This window comes from Balaenoptera ricei, chromosome 16, assembly GCF_028023285.1.
Source record: "Balaenoptera ricei isolate mBalRic1 chromosome 16, mBalRic1.hap2, whole genome shotgun sequence".
NCBI lineage: Eukaryota > Metazoa > Chordata > Mammalia > Artiodactyla > Balaenopteridae > Balaenoptera > Balaenoptera ricei.
Window position 1 is genome coordinate 112965184 of NC_082654.1, and position 18630 is coordinate 112983813.

Sequence of the window (18630 nt, forward strand, 5' to 3'; positions counted from 1 at the left end):
ATAAATGCACACACATAACCCATGCATGCATAGATAAAATACACCTGATGGTGTGTGTGTGTGTGTGTGTGTGTGTGTGTGTGTGTGTGTATGAGAGAGAGAGAGAACGCAAGCAGGCTTGAGTGTGGATAGAGAAGTTGTCCTGTTTCCATCTTACCAGGCATTACTCTTGGCATATACTTGCTTTGTCTTGTTTCTTTCAAACTCAGGAGCATTAAGTCATTGTTTCTGACAATGTCTGGAAATAAATGCTACATTTGCTCTCCAGAATGTGACTCAGCAGGCAAAAGCCGTGCCGTATGTATGCATGACAATATTTTTGCCTTCATGCCCCTTTTAATATTATGATTCAGTGAGCTTTACTTGTGAATAATTGATAAGGCATGAGATGGGTTTGATCTAATGAATTAAGTGTCTCTCAGTCTGGCTTAGAAGGAGAGGCGTGGTTTATGTCTACATACACAATTGGATGACTAATACCCCGCAGGGTTTGTACGCCCTCAGTCACTACCTCAGCGCAAGCTTCTGAAGCTGCGCTGTTTTGCTCCAAAACGGTCAGGTTATCATATAAGAACTTTTCTTCCTTCTCTTCCTGTCCCGTGTATACCTCTTTAGCCTGCATCTGGGGATAGGACAGATTTCCCAAATAGTTTCGCTAGCAGAGTAAGCACATGAAGGAGAGCTATTTTTTTCTTCTTTGCCTCTTCTCCCTGGAGAGAGATGCAGTCTTCCCCCTAAACTTAACCTCCCTGCTGATTGCAGAGAGCACCGTGGCCTTGCTTCAGCATTGTCATCATTTAGCAGCCTGACTTGGTCTAGAGCCACGCTCTCCAGAAACGACTGGGCTAGAAGGCACTGTTTTCCAAAATACAGGCTTTGAGGGCAAAGGATTAAAAATATTCACAGAAATTGGAGCCACTGGATAACAGTAAAAATGAAAAAAAACCAATTGAGATGTTGGATGCACTGAGAGTGAGTGACTGGCAAGAGACAATAGATTAAAAATCAACGTTGAGAAAGAGAGAGAAATCTCCCAGTTATTTTCTCAGTGAAAATTTAAGACCGCTTTTACTGGTGCACGTTTAGTTTCTTAACTTAATCTAGGTGTAAGCAGTATCTCACAGGAAGAAAAGAAAAGCGTCCTGTTTTTTTTAATTTCCAAATTCCTCTGTGGTTGTGTTATATTCCGTACGGAGTGAAAAGTAAAAGTAGCAAACGTTTGTTGTTGTTTTTCTGCTCTGGTCCTATTTATAAGATTTTTAATATGGATTCGGAGTGTAAGGACGTTATTGTTTTTAATCCACGATGATTCATTTACATTTTATGCAGACGTGACATCTCAAAACATAGTGATCTCGGGTGGCCTCGGCCTGCAGCGGCTTGAAGCAGGATTTCAGTTCCCGGCCAGAGATTGAGGTTGGGCAGGGGCAGTGAGAGCCCTGAATCCTAATCACTAGACCACCAGGGACCAGTGGCCGGTGACAAGGCCCTGGCCCATCAGCTGCATAGAAATGAATTTCCACATAGAGGTGGAAAGCAGTGAAGAAAGTGAAGTGTTTATTAGGAGGGAAAAGAGTACAGTATGTATGGATGGACAGACGGGTGGGCTCAGAGAGAGAGAGTCTCGCCCTTGTGGTAGTTTGAATCACTGTTATGGGGCATTTCTTCCGGATTTCCTTTGACCAGTCATCTTGCTTTGCCTGGTTCTGAGTCCGTATTTGGTCTCCCTCAGGGTCCTGCTCTGTGTGCGTGCACGTCTCTTAGCCAAGATGGATTCTAGCGAAGAGGCCTATGGGTAGTTGGCAGTTGGCATCACTTACTGTGGGGTGGCGCTGCCTCCCTTTTTGACCTCCAAGGAGCCTTTCTGCACATATGTAGTCAGGAAGGTCTCCTTGACTTCAAGGATGATGATTATGGGGTCTTTTATCTCTTACCTGGGCAGGGCCCAGCCTCCTCCATCATCCTGCTTTTATGGAGTTTCTGCTATTACGGAGTTTTGTCCACAGGGGAGAAACTGCTCAGCCTGAGGCCCGTCCATGTCCTGTCTCAATACCTGTTTCCCCTTGTGCAGCAACTTGAATAGAAATATCACAGACTCAGTCCTGAGTAAATACGTGATGCTTCTCTAAGTGTTGTACAGGCATATACTTTTGATTTCTCTGTTACTATGAAGAGGTTCCTGGGAGCTTGCCTGGGGCTTAGCTGCTCAGCCAAACACTCTCTTAGGCCCTTACGTAGTAGACTGGTGTGCAAGCAGAAATTCTACGGAGAAAATGTGTAAACTGAAACACTGATAATTTCTCTCTGCAATAATCTTTTAATCCTGGGTCTATTTTTCAGTTCCTTTAAAGCTTATTGAGGGCTTGTATGTTCTAGGCATTTTGATGTGTGCTGGCTATAAAAAAATGAGATCGTAGAGAACGTATCTTACTATTCTACCCGTTGAGGAGGATTAGACAAGGAGGAATCTGTGCTGACCTTGGATTTTGAGGTGATACTTTTGCCAGCCTGTAAGTTAGTAGAACAAGCGTCTCTTCCCCATAATTGTTTTGAACCTGCCATTCAGTATCAACTCTCATTGGAAACTGTGTGTGAGTAATTTTTCTGTTTTTCAAAGGATTCATAGGTGAATCCTCAACAGCCAGGGTCTGGTAATACATCACCACACAGAACTTAATTTGGTTGAGGATGTGTTGGTAGTAGAATTGTCTGTGTCTTTAACTGCCCCAGGTAAATGGCATCTATCACATACTGCCATTTATTATCTTTACTGGTGTGTGTGTTCATCTATTCTGTTTAGTTTTCAGCCAGGATTGTATCATTCATTTTTGTACCCCTTTCACAGAGTGACAAATATATGGGAATCTGCACACACATGCTGATTGTTTTGTGTTTGTGAAAGAAATTAATGGAGAAAAAAAAGTCATGCACTTCCTTGTAGGTTGTTTAAGGAGAGCAGTGTGATGCCTGCCTCGGGAACCGCTCTGGTTAATTCAGAGGAGTTTGAGGTCCCCGTTTGTAGGATTTCCGTGACTCCTAAAAGATTATTGTCTGCTTGCAAATCCAGGAGGGGAAGAAACCAGCCTACCAACCTGAATGAACAGAACACTATTCTGAGGCCTATGAGTCCCCACATCCTTGGCTAAGAGCCTTCTGTATTGGAAGCATCTTGACTTCGCGTCACTCCACAGGGAAGAATCCCTATTCCTACAGCAGGAATCTGAGCCTTGAAGACAGTGATTTAAACAAATGGGTGGGGTGGTTTGTGGATATTTTGACAGTATGATGTATGTTATAGATTTTTTTCAGAGAGAACTCACATACTTGCCAACATGCAAAACTTTTGCCTGCGAGGTAATTTTTATGATGTTAACGTATGTTTTCTCCCAGTATTTTTCCTATTATTTTTCCCCACTTAAGCAGCTAGAAGTCCCAGTGCACTTTTCTCCTCAGGGGAGGTTTGAGAGTTGGCAGAAAGCTTAACTTTTCTAGAAGGCACTTCCCTTCCTGACTTTTATTCCCTAAAGACTAAATCCAAGGAGGTTGTTATGCTTAGTGTCTTGCACACAGGGAGAGAGAGATTCCCTCTGACAGAAAGAGAAGAGAAGAAAGGATTTTCCCACAGACTTAAAAGACACTCACATGGAGCAAATGGACACCCATAAGCCAAAAAAAAAATATGAACCACAGCCCAAACCTCACACTTGATATGAAATCTAATTCAAATGGATCATGGGCTTAAATGTAAAACATTTAGGAAAAAATCTTTGAGATCATAGAGTTTATAACTTGACATCAAAAACATGTCCATGAAAGGAAAACATTAATAAATTGATCTCATCAAAATGAGAAAATTTTATTCTGTAAAAGTCTCTGTGAAGAGGATGAAAAGATAAGTTATAGACTGGCCAAAGATATTTGCAAATCATATGTCCAACAAAGGGCAAATATCTGAAAATACAGAAAGAACTCTCAAAGCTCAGCAGTAACAAACAACCTAATTAGAAAATGGGTGCAAAACATGGACGGCGGTTTCACTGAAAGGACATACAGATTGCAAGTAAGCACAGGGAAAGATGTTCAGCATCATTAGCGATTACGGAAATACAAGGCCACCAGGTGCTATCATTACACACTTATCAGAATGGCTAAAACAAAACAAAATACTGGTAACCAAATGTTGGCGAGGATGCAGAGGAACTGGATCGCTCATAAATTGCTTGTAAATGGTATAGCCACTCTGGGGAACGTTTTGACAGTTGCTTAAAAAACTAAACATGCACTGCCATACGACCTACCAATTGCATTTCTGGGTGTTTATCTCAAAGAAACAAAAACTGTGTTCACAAAACTACTTCTTCACAAATACTTAGTGTAAAGCCGAAAACTGGAATCAGCCCAGATGTCCTTCATCAAGGGAATGGTTATCCAGTCTGCGGTACAACCGTAGCATGGAATGGTGCTCGGCAATAAAAAGGAATGGCCTATTGATACATAACAATTGGGAGGGGTCTCCCGGCGGTTATGCTGAGTGAAAATTGTCAGTCCCAGAAGATCACATACTGTGTGAGTCCATGTTTATAACATTTTTGAAATGAATCTTAGAACTGGAGGACAGATTAGTGGTTATCCAGGGTTAGGGAAGCAAGAGAGGGGAGCGAGAGGGAGGTAGGTTTAGTTAGAAGAGGGCAATGTGAGGCATCCTTGTGGTGTAGGACCTTTACAATGATGGGGTTCCAGGAAGTTACACAGTTAATAAAATGGTATAGAATTTAATACACACACATACTCAAATGAATATAAGCAGAACTGGAGAAATTTAATAAGATCAGGGGATTGTATCAAAGTCAATATCTTCACTGAAAAACCATTATAGTATATATATATATATATATTCAATTACATATATATGTAACTTGAATATATGTGTAGTTACATATATGTGTAACTATTATACTATAGTTTTAAAATATAGTTACGTATATAATAGTACATATATAGGTAACAGTTACATATATATATGTAATACATAATTACATGTATATGTAATAGTTACATTATATATGTAACTATTAGTTACATATATATTACATATATAATAGTTACACATATGTAACTATTAAGGTTATGTATATATGTAACTATTATATTATAGTTGAAAAATATTACTGTTAAGGGAAACCAGACAGATGTTCAAGGGATTTTTCTGTATTCTCACAACAGCATGTGAATCTATGGTTATCTTAAAAAAATTTTTTTTAAAACATTCATAGAGACTGGGGAGGGAGCAGAGTTTTCTGAGTTCCACTTTCAGGCTGACCAGTACTCTGCTCCCTGACAACTTGCTACTCCCCATTTCATCCTGGCTTATCAGGAGATGGCAAGACTCAGAGGGCAATGGCTGTGGGGTTTTTCACTTGAGCAAAATGTCCTGAGCCTCTCAAGTGAATGGAAAGCGTCAGCCCTCAGACTGGACAGGAGCATGTAAGTAGAGACCTTGCACTTAGAAGATCTAACAAATGAACTGGGCTTACTCCCCAAGGTCCGAGATTACTGTACCACTCCAGCAACAATAATAAGTGCTTGAATTCCGCACTAGCTTGATGGACTCAAAGTTGAAAATAATTGTATTTTAAAGAGAATTTTTTGAAGTGATGGTGATAACAATAGTAGATGAGGTTATTCCAAGCCATGTTTCCCTCTGAGAAAAACCAAAAATCTGTTCAAAGATAATTGAGAGCTAAAAAAGTAGTGAAAATGTGTGGAGCCAGGTTCCCAAAATAGGAGACGGAGGAGTGAGTTCGGCATCTGAGGAAGCCTCTTCTCTCCAGGGGATTGCAGTGGCTGAGTGGCTCAGAAGTGGGGCAGAGCTGCTGGAAGCATCAGAGTGCAAGTGGATCAAAAGTGGTAGTACAAGACCCACCAAAGAAGAGGCACTTTAGGAGGGAACTCAGAGAACTATGCCCTTGAAGCAGTGATGAACTGGAAATAGAGCAGCCCTTGCAAGTATTGAAACTCAGCCTCAAATAATATTAATTACCATTTGGATTAAGATGATGTGGGATTGCTGGTGCCCCTAGATTACTTTACCTGCGAGAAGCAAAAGTACCTCTTTGGTGGGTGGGGGACTAACACAAAGAACTCAAGTGATTTCTGTATTTTACATATACCGTATCTAATAATCAAAATTAAACACGCTATTTTGTTTCAGCCCTGACTGATGTACTGCAGTGCAGTTCTGGCACCAACTCCCCAGAATTAATAGATCATACAAATTATGGGCTTTGTTCCCTACAAAACTGCTCTTATCTCAGACACCAGCCACAAGGAGAGGGCTGGTCCTCAGACCATCTGTACTACTGTACAACTGGCTACAAATTTGGGGGTTCCCATAACCCCTTTAGATTTAAGAACTCAGGAAAGTGCTATACTTACGATTACAGTTTTATTATAAAGGATTACAAATCGGGCCAGATGTAGCTATGTATAGGGCGAGGTCTGGGAGGGTTTCAAATGTAGAGTTTCTATTCCCTGTACCTGTGGATCAAGATATCTTACCCTCCTGGCACATCATCATGTCCATCATCCAGGAAGCTCCATCAAGCTTTTGTCCTAGAGTGTTTTTCTTGGTGTTTTGTTATGTAGGAATGTTTGAGTTCAATCATGTACTCAATTATTTAATCAATCTCCACCACACTTTCACTCCTCAGAGGTCAGGCTGGATCAAACTTCCAACCCTCTGGTCATCTTATTTGTCTTTCCAGCATGGCCAACCCTCTTACTGAAGCTATCTAGGGGCCCACCACGAGTGGCCCCATTACCATAAATGAAGGTGTGATCTAAGAGGCTCATGAAAAACATAGTCACTTATATCACTTGGGAAATTCCAAGGGTTTAGAATCTCCCTTCTAGGAACCAGGGGCATGGGTCAGCCAGATTCTTTGTTATACAGCACAGGTATATAAGATAGGACCCACCTGAAAAGCAAAGGCAAACACACACTATAGAAAAAGGCGTACAGGTCATGGATACACAGATAATAGTGTTATCACAAGTAGAGTTTTAAATATTTATGATTATTATGATCTAAGAATTAAAAGACCAGGTGAATAAATTTGGTGGAGAACTGGTAACTATAAGAAGGGGTCATATAGACATTCTAAAACTGAAAATTGAAATAACTGATATTTAGAACAGATAGATTTAATATCAGCTTAGACATATCTGAAAAGAGAATTATTGAACTGGAAATAAGGTCAGAAGAAATATTCTGACCTAATACTGAAACACTGATAGTCAAAAGATTGGGAGGTATGAAAAAGAGCATACGAAATACGTGATAAATGATGAATGGTCTATCATACATGTTTTGGAGTTCCAAAATAAAAGGATAGAGAAGGGAGGGAGGCAGCAGGAGAAGAAAAGCAGGAGGGAGACAGAGAACAAGAAAAAGAGTGCTTGCAAGTACACAAGGCACAGGCAATGTTTATTACAGTTGCTTAAGAATTCTCCACAACTAAGTATATTAAGCCACAGATTCAAGAACTATGAACCCTAAGTAAGACAAATGAAAAGAAACCGCACTTACATCAGACTAAAAGTACTGCAAAGTAAACACAAAATTAAATACTTAAAAACAGATAGAAAAAATATGTGATATCTTTAAGGGGACAACAGTAAGATTTACAGCTCACTTCAAGTAAGGGACAATTGGAGACATTGGATGTAAGCTTAAAAGTGCTTAAAGAAAATAACTGCCAACCTAAAATTTTTAAATCTAGTAAAATGTGATATTTTTCAAAACAAAAGCATAAAAGTGGCTAAATTTTATAATCATCCTCTTCATTTTCTTCCTAGTATAGTCCTAGTATACTTTCTCCTAGTATATAAATATTTTAAAAAATCATTAAATAAGTGATTTTTAAAAACTAAGACTTTTGAAATTGAAGTATAGTTGATTTATAATATTGTGTTAGTTTCGGGTGTACAACATAGTGATTCAGTTATTTTTTTATTATGTTCCATTATAGGTTATTACAACATATTGAATATAATTCCCTGTATTATACAGTAAATCCTTGTTGCTTATCTATTTTATGTATAATAGTTTGTATCTGTTAAATGCCATATCCCTAATTTGTCCCTCCCCATCTTTCCCTTTTGGTAACCATAAGTTTGTTTTCTGTGTCTGTGAGTCTGTTTCTGTTTTGTATATAGATTCATTTGCATTATTTTTTAGATTCCCCATGAAAGTGATCACATATAGTATTTGTCTTTCTCTGTCTGACTTATTTCACTAAGCATAATATTCTTTGGCCCATCCATGTTGCTGCAAATGGCAATGTTTCATTCTTTTTATGGCTGAGTAGTATTCCATTGTATACATATACCACACCTTCTTAAGCCAGTCATCTGTTGATGGGCACTTGGTTGTTTCCATGTTTCGGCTCTTGTAAATAGTGTTGCTGTGAACATTGAGGTGCATGTATCTTTTCAAATTAGAGTTTTTATTTTCTCAGGATATATACCCAGGAGTCGGATTGCTGCATCATATGTTAGCTTTATTTTTAGTTTTTTAAGGAACCTTTATACTGTTTTCCATGGTGGCTGCATCAACTTAGATTCCCACCAACAGTGTACAAGGGTCCCCTTTTCTCCACACCCTCTCCAGCATTTATTATTTGTAGACTTTTTGATTATAGTCATTCTGACACGTGTGAGTTGATATCTCATTGTGGTTTTGATTTGCATTTTTCTAATAATTACCGATGTTGAGCATATGTTTATGTGCCTTTTGACCATCTATAACTCTTCTTTGGAAAATGTCTCTTTAGATCTCCGGCCCATTTTTTGATTGGGTTGTTTGTTTTTTCCATATTGAGTTGTATGAGTCCTTTGTGTATTTTGGATATTAACCCCTTGTTGGTCACATCGTTTGCAAATATTTTCTCCCATTCCGTATGTTGTCTTTTTGTTTTGTTGATGGTTTCCTTTGCTGTGCAAAAGCTTTTAAGTTTGATTAGGTCCCATTTGTTTATTTTTGTTTTTATTTTTTTTGCCTTGGGAAACTGCTGTAAGAAGACATCGGTACGATTTATGTCAGAGAATGTTTTTCCTGTGTTCTCTTCTAGGAGTTTTTTGGTGTCATGTCGTATATTTAGATCTTTAAACCATTTTGAGCTTATTTTTGTATATGGTGTGAGGGAGTGTTCTAATTTCTTTGATTTACATGTAGCTGTCCAGCTTTCCCAGTACCACTTGTTGAAGAGATTGTCTTTTCTCCATTGTATATTCCTGCCTCCTTTGTCATAGATTAATTGACCAGAGATGCACTGGTGTATTTCTGGGCTCCCTATTCTCTTCCATTGATCTATATATCTGTTTTTGTGCTAATAACATGCTATTTTGATTACTGTGGCTTTAATAGGCATTAATTTTTAGAGGAGTTTCAGATTTACAAAGAAATTGAGCAGAAAGTACAGATACAAAAAAAAAAAAAAAAAAGAAAGTACAGATACTTCCCACATATCCCTTCCAGACCTTCCTCTGCAGTTTTCCTATTATTAAAATGTTGCTTTAGTGTGGTACTTCCTTTACAACTGATGAGTCAATATGGTCACGTTAGTATTAATTAAAGTCTATTATTTACATTAGGATTCACTTTTAGTTTTGTATATTTTCTGGGTTTTGACAAATGTATAATGACATATATCCACCCTTGTAATGCATACAGAATAGTTTCAGTGCCTTAAAAATCTCCTGTACTTTAGCTATTTAAGACTATCCTTTTTTCATTGAAAGGAATGGAGCACCTTTGTGCCTTTGTCAAAGGTCAATTGACTATATTTGTATGAGCCTATTTTAGGGCTCTCTATTTTGTTCCATTTATCTATTTGTCTGCTCTTTCACCAGGACCACACCATCTTGATTACTGTAGCTTTATAGTAAGTCTTGAAGTTTGGTAGTGTCATTCTTCCAACTTTGTTCTCCTTTAATATTGTGTTGGGTATTCTGGGTCTTTGGCCTTTCTGTATAAACTTTAGAATTGCTTTGAAGATAACTGATTAGTTTCCTAGGGTTATTGATTGGGTTTGAGTTGAATCTATGGATCAGGTTGAGAAGAACTGATATCTTGACAGTATTGAGTCTTCCTGTTTGTATACGTGGAATGTTTCTACATTTATTTACTCTTTGATTTCTTTCATCAGAGTTTTGTAGTTTTTCTCATATAGATCTTGTACATATTTTGTAAGAAATATACCTTTCTTTTCCTTTTGGTGGTAATATAAATAGTATTGTGTTTTAATTTCAAATTTCTGTTGTTCATCACTGGTATATAAGAAAGTTGAGTTTGTCCGTTAATCTTTCCATTAATCTTGTATCCTGCAACCTTCCTATAATTGCTTCTTAGTTTCAGGAGTTTTATTTTTGTTGTTGATTCTTTGGGATTTTCTACATAGACCGTCATGTCATCTGCAAAAGAAAACAGTTGTTTTGTTTTTCTCTCTCTTCTCAATTCACATACCTTTTTTTCCTTTTCTTGTTTTTTTGCATTAACTAATACTTCTAGTACAATGTTGAAAAGGGTTGGTGAGGGGAAATTCTTGCCTTGTTCTGTATCTTAGGGGGAAATTATTTAGTTTCTCACTATTAAGAATGATGGTGATTATAGATGATCTTCATGAAGTTGAGGACGTTCCTTCCTATTCCTAGTTTTCTAAGAGTTTTCATTGTGAATGGATGTGGGATTCTGTCAAATGCTTTTTGCATTTATTGATATGATAACATGGTTTTTATTCTTTAGCCTGTGCATGTGATGGAGTTTATGAATGTTCAGTGATACTTTAAATTAATAAACTTATGTGTACAAAAGGAGAAAAGTAATCATTTTTGCTACATGTATTAAAGCAGCACATTTCTTTTGAGATAAAAAGTCGTGATAGTTCCTATGGATACCAATTATGACTTTTAAAATCTATTTCATTAGGATTTAAAAAAACATTTTTCAAAAGAGAATTTAGTTCTGTGGTCCGTCATTCATTTATTGAACATCAAGTTTGGAAAAATGAAGAATTCTGATATTATTTTACTGCCCTGCATTGCAGTAACTAAAATACAGTGATAAGACTTTTTTTGTCCCTACTGAATTCTACATAAACATGTCATAAGCATTTGAATTGGCACGGCAATCTTTAGAAGCCAGTAAACTACTCTTCTTTATTTTTAACTTGTGTAATTGATTCATCATCAAAATTGGATGTGACTGATTAAATTTCTTTGTATTATTTTTGTTCCCTCTTTTGTTGTTCAGCGTTTGTTACACACTCTAGCCTCTCTCTGGACAAAAAGAAACCAGTATGGGTTCAAAAAGTAGAACACTAATGACAACATCCCTTACCCCATTGCTTTAAGGTCATATGGTAAATGTTAAAAAAAAATAGTTCACTTGGAGGAAAAAAAAAAAGGTGGTGTCTGTGGTACTGCAGTAATAATTGATCATGAGCTGTCCAGTGTTAAAATAATATACTAAATTTAAGGCTTCCCTATGTTGAAGAAACAAAAGTAAATTGAAAATGACCTAATTGTTATTTTTGTAATTCATGTATAAGGCAAATCTTTTGCTCGTGCTTCAGTGATCAAACTAATGTTTTTGGGATGATCCAAGTGTTCTGAAACACTCTGAATTTATCTGTAGTTACCTTGGGGAGAAAAAAAAAGGAATCACTCACAATGTAGGTATTAATTCCAGATTTAGAAATATAGATAGATAAGTTGGACTTTCAGTTATTATGATGTTTAATTTTATGTGTCAACTTGACTGGGCCACACAGTATCCAGATATTTGATCAAACTATTTGATCAAATTATTCTGGGTGTTTCCGTGAGGGTGTTTTTAGATGAGTTTACCACTTAAGTCTATAGACTGAGTAAAGCAGATTGCTCTCCCTGGTGTGGGTGGGCCTCATATAATCAGTTAAAGGCCTGAATAGAACAGAAAGGCTGACTCTTCATGAATCAGAGGGACCTCTTTCTGCCTAACTGCCTTTGAGCTGAGACATCAATTATTTCTTACCTTTGAACTGAAACTGAAACATCAATTCTTCTTGGATCTTGAACCTGTCAGTCTTTGGAATGGGACTATACCATTGGCTCTCCTGGTTTTCAGGCATTTGGACTTGGACCGGAACTTACATCATCAGCTCTCCTGGGTCTCCAGCAGATCTTGGGACTTGTCAGCCTCCATGATTGCATGAGCAGACTCCTTATAGTAAATTCTTTCTATAAAATTATATATACACACACACACACACACACACACACACACACATTCACACATATATATGAATGTATTTTTATATAACATATATTCTATATATTAAGATTTATATATATATATGTCTCCACAACTTGGGTCACAGCTTGGATGGCTACTGTTGGTATGTAGTGGGTAGAGGCCAGGAATGTGGGAAATATCCTACAGTGCACAGGACAGCCCCCCACAGCAAAGAATTACCTGGACCAAAGTGCCAGTAGTGCTACTTTTTAGAGACTGGTATAGACCATAGTTTCCTAACTTTGGCTCCCCCTTACGACCAGCTGGGGAGCTTTTAAAACACCTGACTCCAGATTTGGTTTAATTGGCCAGTGGTGAGGGCAAGGTTTCAGGATTTTAAAAGCTATCCACATGATTATATTCACAACCACCATTAAAAGCCCCTACTGAGGACCCTGGTCATTGATGTACCTAAAATTCTTAGGTTATAATGGATGGATCAGGGTGATCCTGAATCAATTTTAATGTAAAAAGATAAACAAGTAGTCATTATTACCTCCTGATGTGATGTAATAGGAAGGCAAACACCAATTTCTGAAATGTTCTTGCCGAAGAATCACAAACTTGAACCTGAGCAAGTTTCTAGATTTCTAGATCTACTACTTAGAGGCAGATGTTAAAAAACACTGTGAGGATGTCATCAGCAAAATTCAGAATGTAGAAAATACTCCAGGACAAATGATACAGTTTTTTGTTAACAAATAAATGGCAAGGAGGAAAAAAAAAGAGGAAGGGAGAACTGTTCTAGAATAAAATAAAGACACCAAACCAATTTATGCATCTCATTTGGATCTTGATTTGAAAAAGCAACAGAAAGAAAAAGACATTTTTTTTTCCTTGAAGAACAGTTTATTCAGATTTTTCCCATCCTGTGACCTGATGGATAAAAGTAGATTCATTATTAAAAAAGAATAAAATTTGAAAGCAAGTTAACCTGAGAATGATTACCTCATGCTTCTCGGTAGGATGCCTGATCATTCTGTTTTCTATGGCTTTTGCTACATTTAAAAAAATTTTTATTTTATATTGGAGTATAGTTGATTAACAATATGTTAGTTTCAGGTGTAGAGCAAAGTGATTCAGTTATACATATACATATATCTATTCTTTTTCAAATTCTATTCCCATTTAGGTTATTACAGAGTATTGAGCAGAGTTCCCTGTGCTATACAGTAGGTCCTTGTTGGTTATCTATTTTAAATATAGTAGTGTGTATATGTCAATCCCAAACTCCCTAACTATCCCTACCCCCAACCCTTCCCTCCTGGTAACCATAAGTTCCTTCTCCAAGTCTCTGAGTCTGTTTGTGTTGCATAAATAAGTTCATTTGTATCTTTTTTTTTAGATTCCGCATATAAGCGATATCATGATTTTTGTCTTTCTCTGTCTGACTTACTTCACATAGTATGATAATCTCCAGGTCCATCCTTGTTGCTGCAAATGGCATTACTTCAATCTGCAAAAGACCTTTTTGAGACAATTGGGAAAATTTGAACAGTGAATGGGTATTTCATAAAAACAGATTATGTATATATATGTATATCAAGTATAGAAAAATACTTTTGTATTGTTTTATGTGGAGGTTGTATGTCAAAGGATAACTTGTGGTTATAGGTAAAACAGGGTTGGCCCTATATTGATCACTGTTGAAGCTATGTGCTGGGTGTATTGGGGTTTATTATAATATTCTCTCCACTTTTGTGTGTCTTTGAAAAGTTCCACAATAAAAATAGAATGAGAAAAAATATCTGAGTAGGTAAGAGGAATGCAGGCGAGAATGCTGTTAGGAAAACTGTCAAAGCAGTAGGGTTTTCCAAAATGTTTAAAAAAAATAAGTCCACTGGATTTGGGAACATGAAGGTCGTTTGATGGCCTCAGCTAAATCTGTCTCAGTGGAGAAGTGGGTCTGCAGACAAGATTGAGTGCACTGAGGATTAAGAGGAGGTGGTAATGAGGCAGAAAAGCAAGGGAAGCAGGGGAGGAAAATATGGTCACACGTTATTATGTTTGTGACTGGACAGGGTTATGTGTGTTTGGATGATGAAGAGACCCAGTGGAGAGGGAGACGGTGAGCACTTGGGAAAGAAACAGGAAACAAGTTTTGGTTTCCTTAAACCAATCTCAAGGGGATGGTATAGAGACCAATTTGGATAATGTATATACATTACTTAGCATCACGTCTGGCATATTAACAAATTGTTATTACGAGAGCTTTGGAATTTTGGTATGTGTGATGTACCTCCAAAGAAATTTCTGTGTGTGTGTGTGACTTTTTTGTTGATATTTACATTTTATTGATGTTTACATTTTCCTATCTCTTATCACTTAACAGATTGTCATGAAAACATTAAAATTAATGTGTTTTCACATTTCTTTAAAATGTTTTAAATGTCTAGAAAGAATTTAGAATTGCAAATAATTATATGCATGTGTTGAAATATATTAAACTACACCTAAATTCGTAGTGGAGTACATTTATGGACTTAAGTTTAATGGTGAAAGTATTCACTGGGATAAAGAGAGAAAAATGGCCAGGGTGAGGGAGAAGGGGATGAAGGGGATGAGAGGGAGTAAAAGACAAAGGAATGTGTTTAAATCAAATGTTTATTCAGGTCACTGTTGTTATTTTTATTTCCAGCTCTATTGTCTCCTACCAAAAAGTAGCTTTTACTGTTTCTCCAAAGCCTTCCCATTTACTTTTCTCCTGAATTGGCTTGAAAAATTGAGTCCAAGAATGCACCGTTAAAATTGGGCTTTTTATTTCTTTTAACAGAACTGTTCATTACGAAGGCGGTGCTGTATCTGTTCACGCACGTTCCCTGTGGAGACTAGAGACGCTAAGAGTTGCGTAAGTAGAACTTCTAAATACAGCCTGTCGCTCCGGGTACAAAGTACATCGAGTGCTCTTGTGCTTTTATGTGAGATGGTCATGCTTACAACCAGCAAGCAAATGAAACCCTGAGAAAGTGGAGAGTCTCTCCTCTTTTACCTTCCGCCTGCCTTTATTTATCTTTCACTAGCCTACATTCACCAGGTAGTAAGCAACAATTTTATACCATCTGCTTTTGCGTTTAGCCTCATTTGTTTTGTTTTGTTTTGTTTTTTAACATCTTTATTGGAGTATAATTGCTTTACAGTGGTGTGTTAGTTTCTGCTTTATAACCAAGTGAATCAGTTATACATATACATATGTTCCCATATGTTTTTATAATATCGTCTTGTCCCAGTCTGTGCATCTCCTGGCAGGAAGGGCTCCCAGAGCAGAGTGATGTAAGGTTTGGAGACAGGACAAATTGTTTGCAACCCTGTCGCACATTTCAGGTCTGGGTTTAACCTTGTAAAGTCACATGTAAAACAGTGGAAACTTGAACCTGAGTGAGATGTCACAGTCATAACTGGCAGTCACTATCTTTACTTACAAATAGCTTGATAGCTGAGTGAGAAATGTGGATTGCAAGCAAGTCACTGTGTATTCATTATAGAAACAATGACCTTTTTTTTCCTGGTGACTTCAAAAAGCTGTCCAGAGATTGACTTTTAGTTCCTTTATGTAAATGCAATACTGATGGTAAAGGTGTCATTTTGAACTATTTTAAATAGAATTTAAATATCAATTAAATTTAAAAAAAAACGATTGGAAGTTTCAGTCCTTTACCTAAAAATCAGTAAGTTTTCAATGTATTTGTTCCCTATTATATGACACTTTAAAAAATTATTAATTTAGGGTAACAGACTTCATGGATGGCTGTAGGGAACTATCTTATTATGGAATAGCTGTCTTTGTCAACCTGATATTTCGAGATTAATGCTTATCTATTGATGATTAAAGTGGTTCAGTGGTCTTCAGTTTTTTGTCTTTTTGTTTTTTTTGCTTACATAGCCCATACAATGATTTCGAAAAACTTCGTATTTCTTTGATCGTTGTTAGGCTTGACAGAGAAATTTTTTCATTATCAGTTTAAATAAATGCATAGAATACAACTTACGGTGTATTATAAGTAGTGACATTTTAAGATAAAATGGTTACACCACTCTTATAAAAGTATCCCATTGTCTCTAAGTACTGCTGTGATTTAATACCCATCTTTGTTTATTTAAAAATACTTGAACACGGTCTCTTTAACAGTGGAAAAAATATGTTATTCATCTTTCTCATTGAAATCATATTTCCTTTACTCTCCCATGACAGAATAGTACCCCAATTGGATTTTTTTTTATGATTGAAAGACTTTTCTGCTCACTGTGTCATACTCCTATTCAACAAAAAAAATGCATGTAAATTAAATTTATTTTTTATATTTTCTCTGATTGTAAGTCTGTGACTTTAAAAAAGTGCTTCTATATTAACCCCATTAATTCTTAATTAATTGCTGATATTAAATTTCTTCTGTATAAATTCATAGTTGGTCAAATGTACTGAAATATTAAAACTTTTGATAAACATTGAACTTAAAAGTAAAATTTTTTTTAACATCTTTATTGGAGTATAATTGCTTTACAATGCTGTGTTAGTTTCTACTTTATAACAAAGTGAATCATAAAAGTAAAATTTTATGGGAAGTGCACCTCTTAATGTGATGGAAAAAGAAGAGATGACTTAAAGGAAAGGGAAGAAAACTCATCGCTGTTGTGTGCTTCATAAATTATTCAGAGAATTTAGGGAAAAGAATTTCAAATATATACATGTATTTTTGTAATTTGCCTAGTGTATTATAAAAATGACAGCTTAATTAGAGAAATGAAATAGTCCAAAAAAGTGAAATTTAGAGAAGTTTTGTTGCCTTTAAAAAACGGACTCCAGATGTGTTTTCACATTTATAGATCTACCTACCCTTCACAATTGTGTGCTTAAAGAAATGATTTTTTTTTTTTTTTTTTTTTTTTGAGGAAACCGGGACCTAGATCTGTCTCAATTTATAGGCTTAAAAAAAAAAAAAAAAAAAGGATGAGAGCTCCTGAAAGCCCAACAAGAGTTCCTTTTTATTGTCAACAATGTTGTTGATGAACTGCAATTACATAAACCCCATTATTCAGCACATGTTTCTATCCAGTGGTCTTAATTCTGTTTCTCTGCTGTTGCCTAATGTTTGAAGTTTGAAAGGGAAAGTTTGGAGTTTGTTTTCACTTTGAATTTGGTTGACTGATATATAGAAAGGGCCTGGGCCTTCTTCAAATAATGGAGATGAAAGGGGGTACTTTATCACCATGTGTTTGTAGCTATGCCTCTCAGAATCCAGATGACAGCAAGGGGGCTTGACAGCCCAGGTGGATCAGGGACTTTTTCAACCATTTTTTCAACCATTTAAAAAATTAAAGAGAGGTGTTTTAATTCTACTCTATGACCCTTGATGTATATCTACAGTAGGAAAGCAGGAGGTTCATATGTAACAAATGTAATTATTAAAAAAAATTTTTTTTTTTAGATTTTGTTGCATCTTTGACCTACTTTGGCCTCATTTACAAATTAGATTGCATTTAATTTGCATGTCTTATTATATGCAATGGCCACATAATTAATTTTTCTTTTTACTTAGGAAGTTAATAGTCAAAGATCCTGCTTATGTTTATGACAGAACTTTATTTCCAAAGGTCAATGTTTGTATTATAATCTTTGGGATACCATTTGTTTTTTTTTCCTCCACTGAGGCCCCAAACTTTGTATTTGTTATAATTTATGTACTCCAGTAATTATATATTTTATATTGCTTACTTACATAACATTAATGTTGTCAAAAGTTTTTCAGTATTATGAACATTTTAATAAGGTAAGTTTTAATTTTGGGAGTCAAATGTAATAGAAAACACATTCCTGTATTGTACCCCAGGACAAAGTTGTAAGAACACTGTAAGTAGGATATATGTTAGTTTCTGTAATGGGCATGATCACTGCAATTATAAATACGCATTTTGTATTTTAAGTAAAATTCCACTTTCTTATGTGTTACAAATCTTTAAAAAATTAACATATCATGACAGGTGACCAAATACTCCTCATTTCTTTGAGATAATTACAAGTAAATATAGATAATACATATGGAACAGTTTTCAATAATATAGGAAGCTGCTTTATATAACTTCTTTACTGTAACTATTTTCAGTTTTTACTGAAATATTATTTTCTCGCCCCTTGATTCTCCTGCGCTTTTCCTCTTTTCTTTTGGACCTGTGAGCTAAAGAAAATGTGTTTAGGCTTTACAAAGTTTGGCTGATGATTGGTCAGATTCATTCCATTTCTAACAGTGGCTTGAGAGGAGTGCTTATGTATATGAGCCCTATTAAATAGATTTGAACATGGT

The 18630-nt window shown here is 36.3% G+C and overlaps 1 protein-coding gene across 1 annotated transcript in view; it reads left to right on the forward strand.

Moving 5' to 3' along the window:
- Positions 1 to 18630, forward strand: part of RYR2 (ryanodine receptor 2) — a 772975-nt gene that overhangs the window by 370312 nt on the left and 384033 nt on the right. The window contains exon 11 of the mRNA XM_059899659.1: positions 15108 to 15182. Coding sequence (XP_059755642.1) covers positions 15108 to 15182 — 75 coding nt within the window. The remainder of the gene's footprint in view (positions 1 to 15107; positions 15183 to 18630) is intronic.